We start from the raw sequence: 21323 nt of genomic DNA, 5'->3' as shown, positions 1-21323 counted from the left end.
AAAGGCTTTAAGCAGGGAGGTGGTGAGGCCAGGTCTGTGTTTTAGCAAGATGCAGCCTGGGGAGGGCTCTGGAGGCCACTGGAGCTGCAGGCCGGGACCATCCTGGAGAGAGGATGGCAGTGGTGGGGGGAAGGGAGAGGAAGCAGGTTCACTCGTAACAGGCTCTGTGGAAGCTGGCGGAGACACACCCTCTGGCACCTTTGGGGTTTCCCAATTCAATGCAAAGAAGCAATTACTCTGGAAAAACAGGTGACCTCCACCCAGGCTCTTTCAGCCGGTCCTGCCTGACCAGGCTGTGTGATCTCAGACAAGCCACTTAACCTGCTCAGGCCTCAGGGTCCTCATCTCCACCAGGCTGCCGTGAGGGACCTGGGGAGGATTGCTTGCGCGCGGAGCTGGGCCTGGCCGGGCATTGTGCAGTGTCGGCTGGCGGTTGACGTGGCTGCTATTTTCAGGCTTCCCGTCTCTGAAACAGGGAAGGATGCACATGTCCCCACTGCTCTTGGAAGGGGAAGCTGGAGGACTGCCAGTACTTTTATATTTAGGGGCTCGACTTAGGGACTCAGCCGGGTGGGGATCTTTGACTTCCCCACGTGTTCAGGGAACCGTGTGGTCTGCAGAGGCCTTGCATGTCTGCACTCTCATTCCCCGCTCCCAACAGCCCTGTGAGGGAGGCAAGCAGATGTTATCATGTTATCATGATGATCATCTCTCTGTTTCATAGGTGAGGAAACAGGCTCAGAGAAGGAAAGTGACTTGTCTAAGGTCACACAGCAGGTAGGACTGGAAGCAGGTGTGTCTGACAGAGTGTCTCAGCTGGACCATTGTCGGGTCCAAGAGCTACACCTTACACATGGGGAGGCCGAGGCCCAGAGGGAAAAACAACTCTCGGGGGGCACATCGTGAACTTGAGGCTGAGGCAAGACTCTGATCAAGGTCTCTGATTTCTGGACCCAGCCTGTCGATGGCTAGCCCCCTTCATTGAATGATAATAGCTTTCTTTCTTCCCACCTCGTTTCAGGGAAATCAGTTCCTGAAATCAAGTCTTCCATCCCAGACTTCTTGGATACGGTGAAGCCAGGAAAGCCTTTGGCAGCTTCTGTAAGAAACGCTGATGATGAACACGAAACGGAGCAGCCCATGAGGCCAGCCACCTTTCCAGGCCCGGGTAATTTTAATTTAACTTAATTTTTTAATTTAAAGAAGATTTATTTAAGGAAATGTTTTATCTATAAAGACATTTAGTTCAGCATATAATAGCAAAAAATAGGAAACAACAAATGTGGATGGCAAAATTAACCACAGATGGTGGTGACAATAAAATCCTGCTGGCAATGATGTAGGTCTGTATACATACATGGAAATATGCTCACGATATACTGAGTTTAAAAAGTTAAAATGTCAGATGACAAAAGGATATATACCGTCTATTACCTCTTTTTTTTTTTTTTGGTTGCTCTGCACGGCATGTGGGATCTTAGTTACCCGACCAGGGATTGAACCCGTGACCCCTGCTGTGGAAACGTGGATTCCTAACCACTGGACCACAAGGGAATTCCCAGCGAGGTGTATTTTAATTGTTATTATTAATTTTTCTTTTTTTGGCTGTGCTGCACTGCTGGTGGGAATCTTAGTTCCCCAACCAGGGGTTGAACCCGTGACCCCTGCATTGGAAGCGCGGAGTCTTAACCACTGGACCGCCAGGGAAGTTTCCCATTTTTGTAAAAAGAAAACAACAAACTCAGTAACTGGGGGCTTTCTATGTGTCAGACACTGTTCTAAGCCCTTCAAGAAGTTGAGCTATTTAACCCTCAACTAACCGTATGAGTTCGGTATTGTTTTTCTCCCCGTTTGACAGATGAGGAAAACGAAGCACAGAGAGGTTAAACAGCCTGCCGAGGTCATATGCTCCGGAGCCCAGGTATTTTACCTGTGGTTCCGCAAGCCCCCAGCACAGGCATCTGAGCCATGTGATTTGAACGCTTATATCCTCAACCGCTGCACACACCCCTACCCCACAGCCTCTCGGCCCACTTCAGCTTTGTCTCCATCCCCTTGTGCCCAGGGAAGGGCTGGGGGACAGTTTGCCAAATGATGGAAGGACTCAGCCAGCGGGTAACTTCCCGAGGGGTACCCGCTCCTCATGCCGTCCTCCCCACCTCTCCCCCGGAGCCCCGCCCGCCTTCTGCTCTCCTGCAGCCTCATGAGTGGAAAGCTGGAGACCCCAAATCCATGAAACCTCCCAAATCCGTTGACGTGGCTCCCAAAGCCAGGGTCAGCGTCGGTGAGAGGCGCGTGCACGGGCTTTTGCATCAGGCGGACCCATATTTGAATTCCAGCTCTGCCCTTCCAGCAGGAGAATGACTTAGCCTCTCTGTACCTCATTTTCTTCATCTATAAAATGCGCATAATAATAGAAGAATAATTCCTAACCGCCTACATCATCGTGTGTGGTTAGGAATCATACACCTTGGTGTTGCCACCACGTAGGTGCTCATTAAACGTTAGCCGATATTAGGAACATTCCAGGCACCCCAGATATGTTGAGTCTGGAAAGTTAATCCTAGACCAAGGAGTCTAAATTATTTCCTGTGGCTAAAGAGTTTTAAAAAAAAAAAAAAAAGAGCAGAACTTTGATCAGCAATTAAAGATAAGGGGAAATGGTCCTAAAGCTAATATGATACTGATCGACGGCCAACGGGAAAGATAATAATAAAATAGGGAAATTCTAGGGGAGTGCTGGTGGAGCTGGAGGAGGTTACTGGTATAGCAGCTTCTTCAGAGGTTCCTTATTTAGGCTGCCGTGAAAACAAGCATCATTATGTCTCCGCCAGACTTTGCACCCTCCGCTTTCTTGAATGGCACTTGGGAGGACATGTGCCCAGACAGGTCAGGACAATAAATAGAATCTGTAGACAGAGACAGGAAGTTGACTGTCTATCTTTGCCCAAACTAAAAATAAGGGCATCATCATTAATTTCATCAGATAACTCAAAGCCAGTCTTTTCTTGGGAAAACCCAAGGTTCCATTGGGCCCAGAGTTCCAGCTGAGTATCTCGTAGGAGTGGAGAACGTGGAGGCAGAGGTGGCTGGGGAGGAGGGCACACACAGGGAGGAATGGTGCCGCCTGTCACTGAATCAGCCTGACCACCCAGGGAGGGGGCTCTTGATAGCTGGGGAAGGAGACATAGCCTGCCAGAGCTCCATGGCTGAGCAAGCGGTGGGACTGGGATTCAGCTCAGGTGAATTGTTCCAGAGCCCACATCCTAACCTCTGTAGTGGGGAGAGACATGGAGAAGGAAAATACACGAGCAGATGAGCCATGGACAGGTTCTAAGCACCTCCTTAAACAGATTCTCAAAGCTAGATTTCAGATAAAAGGGCTCTGGGGCTTCCCTGGTGGCACAGTGGTTGGGAGTCCGCCTGCCGATGCAGGGGACACGGTTTTGTGCCCCGGCCTGGGAAGATCCCACATGCCGCGGAGCGGCTGGACCCGTGAGCCGTGGCCGCTGAGCCTGCGCGTCCGGAGTCTGTGCTCCGCAACGGAAGAGGCCACAGCAGTGAGAGGCCCGCGTACCGCAAAAACAAAAACAAAAACAGATAAAAGGGCTCTGAGTGGCTGAAATAACTGTTGCAAAGCCTTACCTATGGGAGAGGCCATCGTCTGTCCATCAGAATTGATTTAATCTACACATAGTTTTACCAGCCTTGGTACCCCACATATACCAGAGACTGATCTTTGTGCTTTATGTCATGTCTTTTAATCTGGACAAGAACTCTACAAAGAATGGACTATTTCTGTGTTTTTTGGGGTTTTTTCTACATGTGAGAAAGCTAAAGAAAGGAAGCACAACCCACCCAAGGTCAAATCTTTAGTAATGACAGAGCCAGGACTTGAGCTCAGTTCTGTCTGCTACCAAGAAAGAGATGGGGAAGCTGTAGAGGCCGACCCACTGCCAGCCACAGGGCAGGATCCAGAAAACCCCGAATGAGATGCAGAAACATTGCGTGCTCTTTGTTCCTGCCTGCAGTGACGCAACTCAGCAGGGCAAGAGTTGGTGTATTCTGCTTGAGAAAGCAAACGTTCTGGAAAGATTTCTGTGGGAAATGGCACCGGGAAGGGTTAACTCTTAGTGTTTTGGAAATGACATTTGTGTAGACCACTGTCTTCCCTGGCCCAGGCCTTCCATGAGTGGAAGCAAGGGCTAGTTCTTATCTGATTTCTCAGCCTTGCGGTATTGGTTCCAATTCCACTCCCTCCCCCCCGCTGCCCCTCCGCAAACCACAGGGATAAATAGACTCAACCACCCCTAGTAGCCCTCCTGTGTCACAAGAGCAGACCTCAGCGATCCCCCCCCACTGAGAGGCCTGGTGCAGCCCCCAGAGCAAAAACCCCAGGCATCAGTCAGACCAGAGAATCATGGCTGTGTGAGGCTAGTGCTGACCCTGGCCTCGCTGGGCAGAGGGAGAGGTTGAGGGACCGTGTGTGCAGCCTGCTCTGAGGTCAGCCCTGGGGCGGGGAGAGCAGATAGAGCAGAACTCCAGGAAAGAGGCGAGAGGGAAGTCAAGTTGGCCTGGAACAGCAGTTCCCAGAGTGTAGAGTGTCTGTCCCCAGTGGTACATGGAACACGGGTTTTAGGCAGAGAATATATCACATGCACAAAACCTAGGGATTTCAAGGCTGAATATGTAATACGTGAACTGGAGTGGATTGAAAGAAAACATCAAGTAACTCACTGTGAAGCAGCACAGACACACGGCCCACACCTAGGAGATGGATGACTGTGACCACAGTTTGGGTGACTCAGGCCAAGGGTATTGAGCTGAGCCCAAGAGAAGACAGGCAGGGCAAGGGCAGAGGTCTCCACCTCTGGAGCAGCAGTGGCCAGGAGCCTTACTGCAAGGCAGTCTCCCCTCCGCACCCAGTCACCAGGGGTGGGGAGTCGGGGTGGAAGCAGCCTCGGGAAGCACGGCCTGGGTGCATGTGGACGCGCGGATGGATTTAAGTGAACAGCTGGGCTCTGGTCGGTTACAGGGCTGCCAGCTGGTCTGTAGCACGTTGCTGGTTTTAGTTATTTTGTTTTTTATTTTACCTTTTAATTTTTTTAATTAGAGTACAGCTGATTTACAATGTTGTGTTGGTTTTAGGTATACAGCAAAGTGATTCAGTTTTATATATATATATATATATATATATATATATATATTCTTTTACAGATTCTTTTCCCTACAGGTTATTACAAAATATTGAGTATAGTTCCCTGGGCTCTACAGTAGATCCTTGTTGGTTATCTATTTTATATATAGTAGGGTGTATCTGTTAATCCCAAACTCCTAATTTATCTCTCCCTCACCCTTTCCCCTTTGGTAACCATAAGTTTGTTTTCTATGTCTCTGGGTCTATTGCTGTTTTGTATGTAAGTTCATTTGTATCACTTTTTTTAGATTCTACATGTAAGTGATATATGCTATTTGTCTGCCTGGCTTACTTCACTTAGTATGATAATCTCTAGGTCCATTCGTGTTGCTGCAAATGGCATTATGTCAATTTTTTTTTATGGCTGAGTAATATTCTGCTGTATAAATATGCCACATCTTCTTTATCCATTTATTCTGGTTTTATTTTTTCCTTTTTTTGCCAAAGGTTTAATTCCCGTGTCTGAGCTATAGCTCTTATCCTGAAGCTCAGTTTATATATTTAAAAAATGTTTTTGGCTGCGTTGGGTCTTTGTTGCTGTGCGCAGGCTTTTCTCTAATTGCGCCAGCGGGGGCTACTCTTCGTTGAGGTGCACGGGCTTCTCATTGCGGTGGCTTCTCTTGTTGCGGAGCTCTGGGCTCTAGGCACGCGGGCTTCAGTAGTTGCGGCATGTGGGCTCAGTAGTTGTGGCGCACGGGTTTAGTTGCTACGTGGTATATGGGATCTTCCCGGATCAGGGATCGAACCCATCAGGGATCGAACCCGTGTCCCTCTGCATTGACAGGCGGATTCTTAACCACTGCGCCACCGGGGAAGTCCAAAGGTCAGTTTAAGTTGTAGTGCAGTGAGAGACAAAGAGGGTGTGTGTGAATGTGTGTGCGCACCTGTGTATTTTGGGGAGGGGTGTTTGTTGTTAGTACCCCATTCTGGGGGTTGCTGGTGCAGTGTGGGTGTACCAGCACGGTACCTTCTCAAGTGTAGTCCTTTCAAATATCGCCAATGCTGGAAAATGTGAAAAAAAGAAAACAAACAAACAAACAAAAGACTCTAGAAGCAGCAGACAATGCAGGGAGAGAGGCTTAGGGGGGCCCCCCTCCTCTGAGAGGATGAAAGAGCCTCAGGCTTTCTGTCAGGTGAGTTTTGTTTTCTCAGCTGCCTCGGTTAGTAGTTTTGGAAGGCTGATTCTAGCTTCACCATGGTGCTGTTTTCAGTATTCTGAGTTAATGTTTTCTATGGTCAAAGGTCCACATTAATCACTCCTTTCTTGATGAGGTAAGCCAGAAATACTTGAAACAGGTGGATTTGGCCAGCAACCCTTGGGTCAAAGTCAGTTTCCCTTGGAAGGGCCGGCCCCCTGTTACTCAGAGGCCAGCCCTGCAGTAGGGCCACTTGGGTGTTTCCAACGGTGACATCTGAAGCTTCAGGCTGCTGGTCAGGTCCACTTTCATGTGGGTCAGCTACGTGGCCTGTCTTGTTCCCGGCCTGCACCTGCTCTGACCTGCAGACCCCAGACTGCCCCATTAGCCTTCAGATTAATCTTCACGTGGTGCCTGGTGAGGACACGTCAGCCTCTTTAACCTGACTTTTCCCTGACCCTGAGCTACTCTTCAAGCCGCACCTCTCTTGTGAATCTTCTACATTCACTAAGGGATTAAGAGCACAGGCTCTGGAGCCACTGACTGGGTGCCCTTGGAAAGGTTGGGTCACCCCTCCGTGTCTCAGTTTCACCACCTGTAAAAAATAGATGATACTGGCATCTCTCTCCTGGGGCTATTATGAGCGTGAAATGAGTTAGCTTAGGGAAGCATTGGGAATGCTGTCAGTGTTTGCTAACTAAGCGTGCCCGGAATGTTTACTGCTCGCCTGGGCTTTCCTGCTGCCACACCTCCTCGTGGGCCGGTTCCACGGCCTCGGTGCCCTCCCTACGTCATAGCTACTTGTTGCAAATGTTTTCCCCTTTTTGAAGCTCGGTCAAGTGTTCCTTCCTCTGTGAAGGCCTCCTTGATCTCCCAACCCACTAAGGCAGGCTTCTCCTGCCTCTGCCCCGGGAGGCTGGTTATTGCCATTCCTGCTGCCGTGGAGGTTTCTGGAGGGCAGGCTCTGTAGCTAATGCACCTGTGTCCTTCTCTGCTGCTTTTGTGGGAGGTGGGACAGTGTAGGGGTTAGAAGGCCCAAGGATCTCCATTTGAAGGCCGACTCTGCCACTTACTGTCAGCGTGGCCCTGGGCAAGTGGCCGCCTCCAGTGCTTCCCTTTCTCCACCTGTCACACGGGGACTTTGTATAGGACCAACCCACAGGGCTGTCATAAGGCTTCCACGGGGTAACGCTCGAGCAGCGGGTAGGCTGGCGCCTGTGGTGTCAGGAAATGGCAGCTGTCATCACTGACAGTAAAATGTTTGTGGAGTGAATGAGAGACTGACTGGGTCTGGGGACCAGGCAGGGACCCATCCCTCCTTCCTCCAGTGGCTGTGGCCTGACCCACTGTCCCTCCTTTCCAGGGCCTGCTCCAGCCAGAGCCAGCCCCTGGGGCCCTGCTGAAGATGCCTCTCCTTCCGTAAACACCGACCTGCCAGCCTCATCCGATTCAAAGGTAAAGCCTCTGCCCCCCAGCAGTAGCTCCCAGCTGTGACCCTCTCTCAGAAATGCAACGTGTTTATTCCTCGGGAACAGTTTGGGGGTTAGGGGTCAGGGTGAAGGGGAGAAACGAGGCCCATTGAATTGCTCTGAGCTTCTAAGACTCTCAGTGCTGGCCCTCAGTAAATCAGGGGCGGGGAGAGGGTGCCCTCTAGTTTTTAATGAGCTTTTCCGTTATTTGTATTTAAATGAGAGCTGATAATTGGCATCTTCCTCCTCCCAAAATATCTTGGTTGCAGTAGTCAAAATGCCTCCCCTTCAACCTTTTTTCAACACAAAATATATTGGAGTTATCCTGAATTTTTAATGATTTGGGTCCAGGGTCACAAGTGACTTCTGTGAATCTTAAGCATTTTTGCCTTTCTAGGCCCTTTCTTTCATTTAAAAATATTACTTAAAATTATACTTTACGACTGCAACGGTATAAAGATGAACATAATCCAAGTTGGATTAAAAATTAAAACATTTTCTTCAACTTGAAAAGTTCATTTTTGTTCATCAGACTTCGAAAGAAATTACGTTAAGATGTTTTCGTGGGCCCCTAAAGGTGTCCTGGGCAGAGTGCCTGGCAGGGAAGCCAGTGCTACATGGGTCTGGTTAGTGGAGCTCTTGCATAAAAGAGACTGTCACTTAAGCAGGCTTATTTATTTTTTAATAATTAATCATTTTCAAAGATGATTTAGTAATTGGAAGAATGATCATGGTATAACGTTTAGAGAAAACACTGGAAATCAAAACGGTGGGTGCGGCATGGTCCCAATTTTTAAAAAGACATTCTCGTGTATCTAACTGACAAGAATTACACTAAACTTTAATAGCAGTTGAGTGGATAATGAGATCATGTATAATTAGCTCCCCTCTAATGATCTAAAACTGTTTATAAGAGCACATATAACTTAAAAAAAAATGGAAGTTTATGTACACCTATTTTTAAGAAGAAAAGGGATTGATGCCGAGCTGCTTTTCTTAGGCTTACACAGGTTATGTGAACCTGTGTCCTGCTTCCCGGCATGTATACCGTGTGCAGGACCGGGGACACAAGCCCAGCCATTGACCCGCCGTGTAAACTCACTTCAGTTCTTTGACCCCCTTGGTGCTCACCTTTGTAAACTGGGGAAAAAAAAAAAAAAGGAAACCTCCACCATGGGCCGGGAATACTCACATTTTAGTTAATCTTCAAAATTACCCTCCAGGGTATTATGGTTATCTTTATTTTTGCTGATGAGGAAATGAAGGCTCAGAGAGGTTAAGCAACTTGTCCAAGGTCACGGAGCAAGTTAGAAGGAGAGCTGGGATCTGTCCTTTTTGCCATCCCTCCTCACTGGATGAGATGATCCCCTTCACCCCTCAGCTCTGCTGTTCTAAGAGTCCCTGAGGTAGTAGGGAAAACAGTATTTTCCATATTAATTCCATATTAATCTCAGTCTCTTCTCTCTGAATTCCCAGGATTTCAGCACCTCCATTCCTAAGCAGGAGACACTTTTGAGCCTGGCTGATGACAGCCTTTTCTGGAGTGAGGTGGACGTGGTCCAGGCAACTGATAACTTCAACCCAAACCACAAAATCAGTGAGGGGACCTTTGCTGACATCTACAGAGGGCAAAGGCTCGGCACTCCATTCATCTTCAAGAAGCTCAGAGAGGTGGGCACTTATTGGTTTCCAGTAAGGAGTGGAGACTACATGGTGAGGCTAGATTTTCATGTTTCAGTGTCTTTTCCCACAGGTGCCCTGTTCAGGTCCAGGATCAATGGAAAAATTCTTCCAGGTAGAGGTACAAATTTGTCGTAGGTAAGCCTCCCATTTGGAAAATACTTTGATAGTGATGACCGCTAACCTGTATATAGTGCTTCCTATGTGGCAGGCACGTTTTAAGCATTCTCTTTATGTAAGCTCATTTAATCCTCACAAGACCCCTGTAACATGGCTACTGTTTTCACATTATTTTACACATGGGCAAATTGAGGCACAGAGACGTTAAGTGTCTTGTCCAAGATCGCACAGCTAGTAAGTGGCAGAGCTGGAATGTGGTTGGTTGAAGTAAAGTGAGCCTCCCCGTCACAGAGCTTGGTGGGGGGGACTGGGAAAGAGAGGGGGAGGACATTTGGATACCTGGACACTTACCTTGGCTCTGCCGTCATTGCCTGATGGATTGAACACGCACATACTGGACCCCTGCAGTGTGCTGGACACCAGCTGTCATTCAACCTGGCAAGTCACTGTCTGAGTTCCTCTGCCAGTGTGTAGCCTTGGGCAGTGTGTGATGATTGTGGAGTATTTTAAGAAATAAAGAAAATTATAAAGAGGAAAATAGAAATCACCAATTTTCCATAGCACCTATAAGTAACTACTACGGTATTCAGATTTTGATATATTTTCTTTAATCCTTTCTCTCTTCATACATATGCATGACTACACACACACGCACGCGTGCGCATGCACACATATATACACACACACTTATCCACACACAGACACACTTAATGGAAATGGGAAATCTGATTCCCTTTCCACCTTGGCATAGTGCCTTCCTGGAGTCGGTAGTCACTTCTTCATTCATTGATTTGGCAAATGTGAGTCGTCAGTCAGGGCCTTTCTTTGTTCTAGGGAGTGCAGACATGAAGAATACACAGCCAGTGGGGAGTCCAGTGGGGAGAGTGAAGTGTAAATAACTCTACTGAGTGTGAAAATTGTGCAGTAGGATGGCCTGGGGGGAGTGGAGGGGGGCCAAGGGATCAGGCAGGAGGCCGTTGCAACAGTGCTGGGGAGGGTTCATTGGGGTCGGACCCAAGGCAGAGGAGGGGAGAATGAAGGGGGTGTATTGAAAGCTATGTATGACAGTGAACAGTGACTAATCAGATGGGGGAGGTAAGGAGGTTTCTAGGAAACTGGATGGATGGTGGTGCCCTTGGTTGAGAAAATAACTGTGGGCAGAGAAGCAGGTTTGGAACTTGTTGAGTCTAGGTTGTTCACCTGGAACATTGGGATGCAATTTGACAGTCAGTTCTGGTGTGTGGGATGTGCCTGGAGATGAGAGATTTGGGGGTGTTCCTCAAAGAGGTGAGAGATTCCTGGTGGAGAAGCTTATAAAACAAGATGATGAGCCCAGCCAGGGAGATTCAAGTTTCAGGGGAAGGCAAAGGAGGAGGGTCTTAGTGGAAAAGGCCAAGAAAGAGCAGTCAGAGAGGTGGGAAGAGGGTCAAGAGGGAACAGTGACTCGGAACCCACCAGAAGAGGATTTCGGGGAAGAACCCGAATCCTGGGAGTCAAACAGACCTGCTATCTGGTCCTGGCTTCAGTGTTTGCTAGTTGCGACCTTGGGCAAGTTCCTTAACCTCTAAGCCTCTGTTTCTGGAAGACGGGTGGTTAGGGTGTCATGTACTTTGAGTTACTTGATTTTAAGCTCCTTGAGGGCATGCAGTTGTCATCTCTACCCTGTTGCTGGGCTCTCAGGGTTTAGAGCATTCAGTACCTGGGAGGTTACTCGTGGCCTCAGGGGGTGGAGAGGGCAGAAGAGGTTTAGGAGGTAGGAAATGGAGCAGTCTTTGATTATTCTTTCTGTCTGACTCCTCATCCCTGTACTGATGTCTGATTTCAGATGCTGCCACCCCAATGTCTTACCTCTGCTGGGCCTCTGCACTGGAGAACAGTTTTACAGCTTGATCTACCCGTACATGGCAAATGGTTCTTTACAGGACAGACTCCAGGGTCAGGTAAGGGGCTCGGTCATGGTCAAAGAACAGGATTAGGCAGTACCCAGTTGGAGAATCACGGTTAAGGACTTTTAGGAGTCCAGAGGGGAAAGGGGCCTTCGAGAGACCCTTCGAGAAGAGGAGGTGGGCCAAGATAGATAAGATCTGGCTAAACATCTTCAGGTAAAAACCTATTTAAAATGTTTTTTGACAAGAGGCACTTAAGTCAAGAGCAAGACAAAGGTACCCCATAGTGCTATATTATTCAACATTGTTCTGAAGGTGCTAGCCAATGCAATAGGACAAGAAGAAGAATTAACTGAGTATGGAAATTGGAGGGAAATTTTTATTAAAAAATGCTATTCTAGTTAATTCCTATTTGCTCGTGAATTTATGGAATATTTCAGAAAAGATACAAGAAACTGGTGCCTTGACTGCCTCTGGGGAGAACTATGTAGATGGAGCATAGGTTGGAAGAGAAACTTTACTCCACACCCTTTTGACCTTTTGCAGGTCATACTATGTGAGTGCTGAATCTATTAAAATTACCATTTTTAAGACAAGCCTCCTTCCCATAAAATTCTCAAACAGAGGGTAAAAAGTCATTCTGCAACAGAATTATTGCTTCCCTTGTCAGGGACCAGACGAAGCAGTTATTCATGGTGTAATAATGATTGGTAGCTTTGCTGAACTCTCACTGTGTGCAAGACACCTTGGTAATGGCTTTACACATCTCCTTCGGACCTTGCCACAGCCCTGGAGGTTTCCCCCATTTTCAAAAAGAGGAGTCTCTGGCACAGAGAGGCAAAGTGACTTACCCAAAGGGACACAGCTGACACGTATCAGGGCTAGAGTTTAAACTGGGTTTGTGTGGCTCCAGACTCCAGAGTTTTTTAGAAGAAATCCATTAGCAAGGCCAGTTCTTAGAGGCTGTGGGACCTAAGAGACGACCTAAAACATAAGAGGTGATTTTGCTTGGACATTCAGTGGCAGGTAGGGGAAGGTAGGGGGCTTTAGACCACCGATAATCCCCATCAGCTCTTGTGAGATCTCCCCAAATACTTATAAAATCAGCCCATGTGCTTGGTGTGCCAACACAAGCTCCCTAGCTCCTCTCCCAACCAGCCCCTCCTAGAGAAGAATTCCAGAGCTGCCACATGATAGTCATGGTAAAAATAACTTCTGTTTTTTGAGCACCCACTGTGTAACAGGCACTGTGCTAGGGGCATACCATTCACTCTTTTGAATCCTTACAACAACCCTAAAGCATAGGGATTAACATTTCTATTTTATATCTGATGAAGCAGAGGCTCAGAGACGTTGAGTGTCTTTTCCAAAGTCACACAGCTAGTGCATGTCTGAGCTGGGACTTATACCTAGATGTGTCTGATGTCAAAACCGGTACCCTGCCAGTAAACCATGCTGGCCGAGCCCTGTTGCAGAGGACATGAGGGCTGGAGGAGAGACAGGAGCCCAGGACCCTGCCACTGGGACTTTACAAAGGCATATGTGTGACTGTTTTCTCCTCCTTCTCTTTCTCTTAGGGTGGCTCGGACCCGCTCCTCTGGCCCCAGCGTGTCGTCATCTGCTCAGGGCTGCTTCACGCCGTGGAGCATCTGCATGGCCTGGAGATCATCCATGGCAACGTCAAGAGGTGAGAGAGGTGGGCTGGCCCCGCCCAGGGCTGGGCTACAGGGATGTGATGTCGCACACTCCTGGGTCCCATTCCTCTCCCTCTGTCTCTCTTCTCTTTCACTTTCTCTCCCTTCCTTGCCTCTCTTGGGGCTCTTCTTTCTTTGTTATACCCTCGAACATCAGTGTTTCTGGGTTGTACTCTGTCCCTGATTGCTGTCAGCATGAACTGCCTGTCTCCACGTTTGTCTTCCCCTAACAGGTATTTCCCCCAGAAGCTTGTTGGCATTTCCCCAACAAGCCCTCCACTCGGCTGCTGTACTTCACTCGCCCTGCAGCAGCTGGTCTGGATCAGGCCCTTGAGCTGTGGGCCGTGTCTGCCAGGCTCCCTGGGCTTCGGAGCTCCTTGCTCAGGCTCTTTGCGGAGACCCGTCCTTTTTTTTTTTAATTAATTAATTAATTTTTGGCTGCGTTGGGTCTTCGTTGCTGCACGCAGGCTTTCTCTAGTTGCGGCGAGCGGGGGCTACCCTTCATTGTGGTGCGCGGGCTTCTCGTTGTGGTGGCTTCATCTTGTTGCGGAGCACGGGCTCTAGGAGCGAGGGCTTCAGTAGTTGTGGCACAGGGGCTCAGTAGTTGTGGCATGCAGGCTCAGCAGTTGTGGCTCGTGGGCTCAGTAGTTGTCGCTCGCGGGCTCTAGAGCGCAGGCTCGGTAGTTGTGGCTCACGGGCTTAGTTGCTCCGCGGCATGTGGGATCTTCCCGGATCGGGGCTCGAACCCGTGTCCCCTGCATTGGCAGGCGGATTCTTAACCACCGCGCCACCAGGGAAGTCCTGGAGACCCGTTCTTGCTTGTGCATCTGTTGTCACAGATACTGTGATGCAAGTTAGGTGTGTACCCCAGCATATCAGTAACGTGCTCCCAAGACTGGAAGCATGGAGAGGGATTCCAGAAGATACCAGAAGAGCTGGCAAAACTGAACTCGAAACCATAGAATTCATACTTCCTCAGAGTTCTCTCCCCATTTGGCAAGTGGAAGCCCTTTCCTCTTTTCTCCCCCCTGATTTTTATTTGATTGCACAAACAATTGTAATAGCAAGAAAGGAAATGAAAGGGCAGGTGGTCATCCTGGCCCTGCTGCCCTCACTCACCAGCTGGCCGCCACTTTTCTGCGTTTTTTCCCACCCCTGCCCACACAGACATCTCAGCCCTAAGATAGCACCGTTACCCGTTTACCAATTCATATTCTCTTTTTCCCCATGAGTTAAACATGGTAAACATTTCCCCACATTGCCTGTCATCATTTTTCATGACTTCTTAGTCTTCCATTGAAGGTATTTGCCCATAATTTACATAAAAACTCCTAATAGTGGATATTGGAATTGGCGTCTACTTTTTATGACAAAACCAAAGGCTTTATTGAAAGGGGGCGCTTGAGCGGAGAGCAGCAGGGTAAGGGAACCTAGGAGAACTGCTCTCTGTGTCTACTTTTTAAAAACCATTTGGGGTTAGTTTGAATATTTCTATACTTGAAACTTAGCTTTTAAAAATTTTTAATTTTTCCTCTGGAGTACTTTCTGAGAGTGTTCATTCCCACGGTCCAAGAATTTTTTTTTTCTTTTCTCTGTACGCGGGCCTCTCCTCACAGGCTCCGGACGCGCAGGCTCAGCGGCCATGGCTCACGGGCCCAGCTGCTCCGCGGCATGTGGGATCTTCCCGGACCGGGGCACGAACCCGCGTCCCCTACATCAGCAGGCGGACTCTCAACCGCTGCGCCACCAGGGAAGCCCTCCAAGAATATTTTTCTTGCTCTTCTTATTCCCCGTGATCTGGGCAGGTTCAGTCCCAAAGGATGCTGGCATTTAGACGTGAGTCAGCTGGGCCAGAGCTGGGGGTTGGAGCAGCTTCTGAAGAGATGGAGGCGGCACAGCCTCTGGGCTTGGCAGGCTGAGGTTGATCCGGGCTGACATCCATGGGGATCAGGATGGCTGCACCTGTCTGGTCACCAAATGCCATTTCTGGGACAGCAGGACTAATCTTAGCTCCATCCCCATTTGCTGGTGGAGGTGGGCTCCCAATCCCCACCCCCCGTCAAGACTGGCTTATAAACTTGTTGAGGGTCTTCAGTGACCCTAACTTGCTGGCACTGCTCACTCCTAAGCTGTTTTCCAAAAGGGTTTCCATGGCAACCTCTTCTTGTCTACCTCAAAACAAGAGGGTTCTCTCTGCCTTCTTTCCCACAGCTCCAATGTCTTGCTAGACCAAAACTTCACCCCCAAGCTGGCTCATGCGATGGCTCACTGGTGTCCTGTCAACAAAAAGTCAAAATACACGACGATGAAGACCCGCCTTTTCCAGGCCTCCACTGCATACCTTCCAGAAGATTTCATCAGGGTGGGGCAGCTGACAAAGCGAGTGGACATATTCGGCTGTGGAATAGTAAGAGCTTCCCTCTCTGCTCAGATCTGGGCCCGTACACATTTGTCCTTCCCATGGCTCCTTTGTAAGCACATAATAGAGGCTCTTAGAAATGTTCCACCAAGTACAGCAGGGGTTGGCAAACTATGGCACACAGGTCAGAACCAGTCCAATGGCCTATTTTCTACGGCCTATAATTAAGACTAGTTTTTACATTTATAAAAGATTGAATAATAACAGCAACAACAACAATCATAATAAAGGAAGATGTGACAGAGATTGTTTGTGGCTCACAAAACCGAAAATATTTACGATCTAGCCTGTTACAGAAAAAGTTTGCCAACCCTTGAAGTAAAGGCCCCCTGCCCCATGAGTGTCCAGATTCCAATAGGCTAAAGGTACCTCCTGACTTCCCTGATTCGCATCCAGCCAGCCATCTAATTATCTATCCAGTTGTCTGTTTGTTCTTGTTTGTTCGTCCATCTGTTTTGTCCATCTGTCCATCCGTCCATCAGTCCAGTTGTTATCCAACCATTCATCGGCAACAGCCACCCATCCATTCAGTATCTATCTACCCATCCAACCTCTGTCCTTGTCACCACTGCTGTCCTTCAGTACTGTGTGTCAGGCACTTGGAATGTAAATGTAACTAAAACACAATCCCTCCCCCAGGAGTTCATGGTCTGAGTGTAGCAGTCTCCAAAGAATACCAATTCCCTGAGATCTCAATAGGTTTGATGTGTTTAAAGGGTTTTGATGTGTTTAAGTAGGTTTGAGAAATGCTGGGTTGAGCAAGGTTAAGCAGGAAAAAAAAAAGTTACCACAAAATTAACAAGAGCCTTTCATATGGTAAATAGCCTTTAATCTGGTAATTGTGAATTCACCACCACCCAGCAATGGTATGGAGGTGGGCTCCCAATCTCCACCCCCCATCAGGACTGGCTTATAAACTTGTTGAGGGTCTTCAGTGACCCTAACTTGCTGGCACTGCTCACTCCTAAGCTGTTTTCTGAAAGGGTCTCCATGGCAACCTCTTCCCAAAATGTTTCCCAAATTCCCTTGACTATGGAGCCTTGTTTTCTTAGTATCTCTAAGCATCAGACACCTGTGGATCTTGGTCTGGGAAATGCTGGCTGAGAAAAGTGACAGTCGCTGGCTGACCTCTGCCAGGAGCCAACAGCTGCACCTTGGACCTTGCCTTCTCTCTTCCTCTCCAGCCTTAAACTCTATACTTCCTCTCTTTGACCACAGTCTGTCCATCTACCTCTCCCACTAATGCCCTTCCTCTGAGCCACTTTCTGCCCTCAGCCCAGCCTCCACATACCAGATTCTGCTTCCCTCTGTCTCCCAGCCCATCGACCCTTCTGGTTTACTTGTCCCCCAATTCCCTCCCGCCTCCCCCTCCTCGCCCCCATTAGCCCCACTGCGAGGGGCTCAGTGAAGCTCAGCAGGGCCAGCCCAAGCTCCTGCTCCTTTAAGAACCAGTGGAACTGAAGCCCAAGGCTGCCAGGCACTTATAAGGTAGAGCTTAAGAGCATGGGTTTGAGTCCCAGCTCAGTTACTTTCAGCTGTGTGACCTAGGGTGTCACCTATAACTCTGGGCCTCAGTTTTGTCCTCTGGAAAATGGGGGTATTCATACATATGGAGATTAATAAGGTAACATATATAAACTGGTTAGCAGAGTATGTTGCATAGATCAACATGATTATTATTATTGTGGTTACCGTTATTCTTCCTACCTTCACACCCTCACTCTTTTTTTTTTTTTTTTTTTTTTTGCGGTACGCGGGCCTCTCACTGCTGTGGCCTCTCCCGTTGCGGAGCACAGGCTCCGGACGCGCAGGCTCAGCGGCCATGGCTCACGGGCCCAGCTGCTCCGCGGCATGTGGGATCTTCCCGGACCAGGGCACGAACCCGCGTCCCCTGCATGGGCAGGCGGACTCCCAACCACTGCGCCACCAGGGAAGCCCCACACCCTCACTCTTGATTTCTGTTTACTCTTGACTTTTTAACTCAGCTCCTGATGCAACAATTGACTTTCCTATTCACTCATTCATTCATTCAGCGAGTGCCTACTGGCTCCCTTCAGTCTTTTTCTCAGCCCTGCCACTGATGGATGGTACGATTTTGAACTTTGGTTCTTGTTGTGGGGAACACTGCATTTCTCTGTGTGTTTTTTTTCTTGATTTATTTTTTTATTGACGTATAGTTGATTTACAGCATTATGGTCATTTCTGCTGTACAGCACAGTGACTCAGTTATACACATATATACATTCTTTTTTATATTCTTTTCCATTGTGGTTTATCCCAGAATATTGAATATAGTTCTCCGTGCTATACCGTAGTAGGTCAGTGTTCTTTTTGATGAGCGCTAAGTAACCTCTGTAAAAGGCCTGGCACAGGGCCTGCCATGTGGAAGAGGCAGAGGAAATGTCTGTCTATTTATTTCCTCTTATTCTTCCCTCCTGCCTTGGCAGGACCCCAGCCGGAGTCCCTTTTCCATGGGCTCCTCCGCCAGCTGCAGGGGTGCCCTCTGCTGCCCCCTCCTGGCCAGTGCCAGTCTGTTAGTAACCCTGCAGGCCCTTTCTGGGTGGAGGAGTTCTTGGCAGTGATGTGACCTTATTCTGACTTTGAGAGAAGTTGTGGGAGGGAGATTTGACACTAAGATGGAGTACCCACTGCCTCATATTTACAACCACTAGATCACCACGTACCACATAAGGGTACAGGCTCAGATGCGGCGTGTGGGATCTTAGTTCCCTGACCATGGATTGAACCCACAGCCCCCTGCAGTGGAAGCGCTGAGTCTAAACCACTGGACCGCCAGGGAAGTCCCCAGATTTTAGTTTCTTGCCCAAAGATCACCAAAGCATGTAAGGAACAGAGTCAGAATTTGAACCCAGGTCTGTCTGACTAGGGACCCCTTAGCCAGTGTGCTGTTATCTCTGCTGAAGTTCTGTTCAAAGCAGGTTTCCCATTTATTAAGACACAGATCACAGTTTGTCAATTTTGTGGTGGCTTACACTGGTTCAGGGCTGTGCTCCTTTCTTAAATGGATGTATTAATGAACAAATAATGTAAATAAAGGCCTGTGGATGAAACGTGCTATAGATCCTGCCGAGATTTTCTGTCTAGAATAGGTGTCTGCACATGGATTCCTCCTTTTCTTGAGATTAACATAGCAGTGCCTGCTTACCGTTCCTGATGGGTTTTAAATGAAAATATCTTTCGTATATATAGTGTGTGTATGTATATGTATGTGTGTATACAGATAGATGTATATATGTATATATATATAGAGAGAGGTGTGTGTGTGTGTGTGTATCTTGTCTATCTATCTGATGGTAATACACACACATTTGGTTTTCATCCTCCCTACCTTGCTATCAATTAACTTAAACCTTCTCCTAGTAGCTGGGTGGTGTGTTTAGCTGGAGGAGGTGTTTAGTGATAATCCCACGTTCCAGATTTTGGGCAAGTGTCTGTGCTGGCAGATGGCAGAGCCAGGCCTGGAGCTCAGAATTTGTTCCTGAGAAGAACTTCTTTCTTGGCCAGAAGCTCCTGGGTGAACTTGTGCATGTGTGTGTGAACCGTGCTAACTCCGTGTTCTCACAGGTGTTAGCTGAGGTCCTCACTGGCATCCCCGCGATGGACGACAACCGGAGCCCGGTTTACTTGGTAAGGGAACCAGTCACTTCTTTCTCACAGCTATGAGGGGTCAAGGGGTGGGGAGGCCAGGGACCTCCACTGTACCCATTTTACAGATGCTAACGAGGCCTCAGTCCAGGGTTTGATTTGTACTTGTGCAAAGTAGCTGTAACCTTCCCCCTGCACCAACCAGGCAACAATTACGTTTTCATGGTAAGAAAGTTTAGAATGTTTAGCGGAAATCCATGTCTTCTCTCTGCATGTCAGGCAATCATATAGAGTTTGTCTTTATTTCTTTATTTTTTAAATTTTTTGGCCGCGTCATGCAGCATGTGGGATCTTAGTTCCCCAATGGGGGATCGAACCCACGCCCCCTACAGCAGAAGCCCAGAGTCTTAACCGCTGGACCTCCAGGGAAGTCCTAGGGTTTGTCTTTAAATTGGTGAAAGTTAATTTCAGCCCTTTTAGGTTTCGATAATAAAAACAATAATTTCCATTTTGTAGGTTCATAAGAACTGTCATTCAAATATACGTGTGCGTGTGTATAGTGTCATTTCAAAAATATAACAACACGGCCCAACTCTGTGTTTGGCACTTTACATATATTACCTTTCTAGGTCATCTGAATCCCCATGAGATTGATAAAGTCATTATGTTCACCTACAGATGAGGTGAGCAGGCTCTGAGGTTTGCTTGAGATCTCAGCTTTACTAAGTATCAGAGTCGAGATTCTGAGTCACATCTGCTGGACTGCAGATCCTGAGTTCTTTTTTTTTTTTTTTTTTTTTTTTTGCGGTACGCAGGCCTCTCACTGCTGTGGCCTCTCCCGTTGCGGAGCACAGGCTCCGGATGCGCAGGCCCAGTGGCCACGGCTCACGGGCCCAGCCGCTCCGCAGCATGTGAGATCCTCCCGGACCGGGGCACCAACCCGCGTCCTCTGCATTGGCAGGCGGACTCTCAACCACTGCGCCACCAGGGAAGCCCAGATCCTGAGTTCTTAACCCCAGCGCTCTCCTGACTGTTTAATTCTCATGACAGTCCAATCATACGGATTCATCATCGTTATTATTACCGTCCCCATTTTACATATGAGAAAACTAAGGCCAAGGTGAAGAGACGTATCTTATGACCGCCAGCGAGATGGCGGAGCTGGGATTTGAACCCATGTCTTCTGCAGAGCTCTGACCCCTGTGCAAGCCCTAATCCTCTTCACTCATTTGAGAGGGGAGCACTTTTCTGACTTGATGTGGAGGCCATTGGAGCAGCTGGCTTTTTTGTGACTAGGCTCCAAAAGCATCCCCTTCACCCTGGGGTGGGAAGCTGAAGACCTCCCCTATACGCGGTCAGTCACGACCTGTCCCTTTGCTGAATTCCCAGAGCTCTGCCCCTTTTGGGCACCAGGCCCCCGGTACTGCAGAGAGGTCGGTTTGGTCAGCTCAGATGTGGTTCAGGGCAGTTTGGGACAATTTCTCATATTCCAACAGTTTTCTTCAGATGTATTACCCAGCACATTCACCCAGGGATTGAATGTCACAGGGGAAGGAGCCTTTGGAGACACTTAGGTGAAACTTTCCAGAAGGCCTTTTTTGGTAAATGGTTTCTAAAAACATGGAGGAAATAATTTTTTTTTAATCTAGTTTCTTTCTCTTCTTCTGGACCCAAATAGGGTCTCCCATCATCCCTTGTTGTGGTACTTATAATTCATTGTGCAAAAAATTAAAATTCAAGTCAGAGATGAAAGCTGTGGCCAAGTGGGTCCAGGGTGGGAGGAGCTGGCCTCTCCTCCACACTCGGGAGTGTTCATGGCTGCAGTGTTTCTGGAGGTCATTGGGTGGCTTCCATCAAAATTTAAAATGTGTGTACCCTCTGATGCAGCAATTTCACTTGTACGCTAGGGAAACGCATACAAGTAAGAAAGACAGAGGGACAAGGATGTTCGTTGTAGCACTAGTTATGGTAGTGAAGCATTGCTAACAAGTGAAATATCTATCAATTGGGAGGCGGTTAAAAAAATGACGATATGATCATACACACCATGGAACACCATGAAGTTATTTATAAAAAAAGCTTTATGAGTATGTTTGTAAATACTTATAATGAGGAT

General features: G+C 48.2%; 1 protein-coding gene across 1 annotated transcript in view; it reads left to right on the top strand.

Annotated features, from left to right (window-relative positions):
* Positions 1–21323, top strand: part of IRAK2 (interleukin 1 receptor associated kinase 2) — a 58193-nt gene that overhangs the window by 25470 nt on the left and 11400 nt on the right. Inside the window, exons 3-10 of the mRNA XM_082848657.1 lie at positions 1022–1168; positions 7697–7788; positions 9279–9473; positions 9556–9620; positions 11428–11542; positions 13066–13175; positions 15394–15589; positions 19187–19249. Of these exons, the coding sequence (XP_082704783.1) occupies positions 1022–1168; positions 7697–7788; positions 9279–9473; positions 9556–9620; positions 11428–11542; positions 13066–13175; positions 15394–15589; positions 19187–19249 (983 nt within the window). The remainder of the gene's footprint in view (positions 1–1021; positions 1169–7696; positions 7789–9278; positions 9474–9555; positions 9621–11427; positions 11543–13065; positions 13176–15393; positions 15590–19186; positions 19250–21323) is intronic.

This window comes from Leucopleurus acutus (assembly GCF_964270905.1).
Source record: "Leucopleurus acutus genome assembly, chromosome: 10".
Lineage (NCBI taxonomy): Eukaryota > Metazoa > Chordata > Mammalia > Artiodactyla > Delphinidae > Leucopleurus > Leucopleurus acutus.
This window is presented reverse-complemented; position numbering and strand designations above follow the sequence as displayed.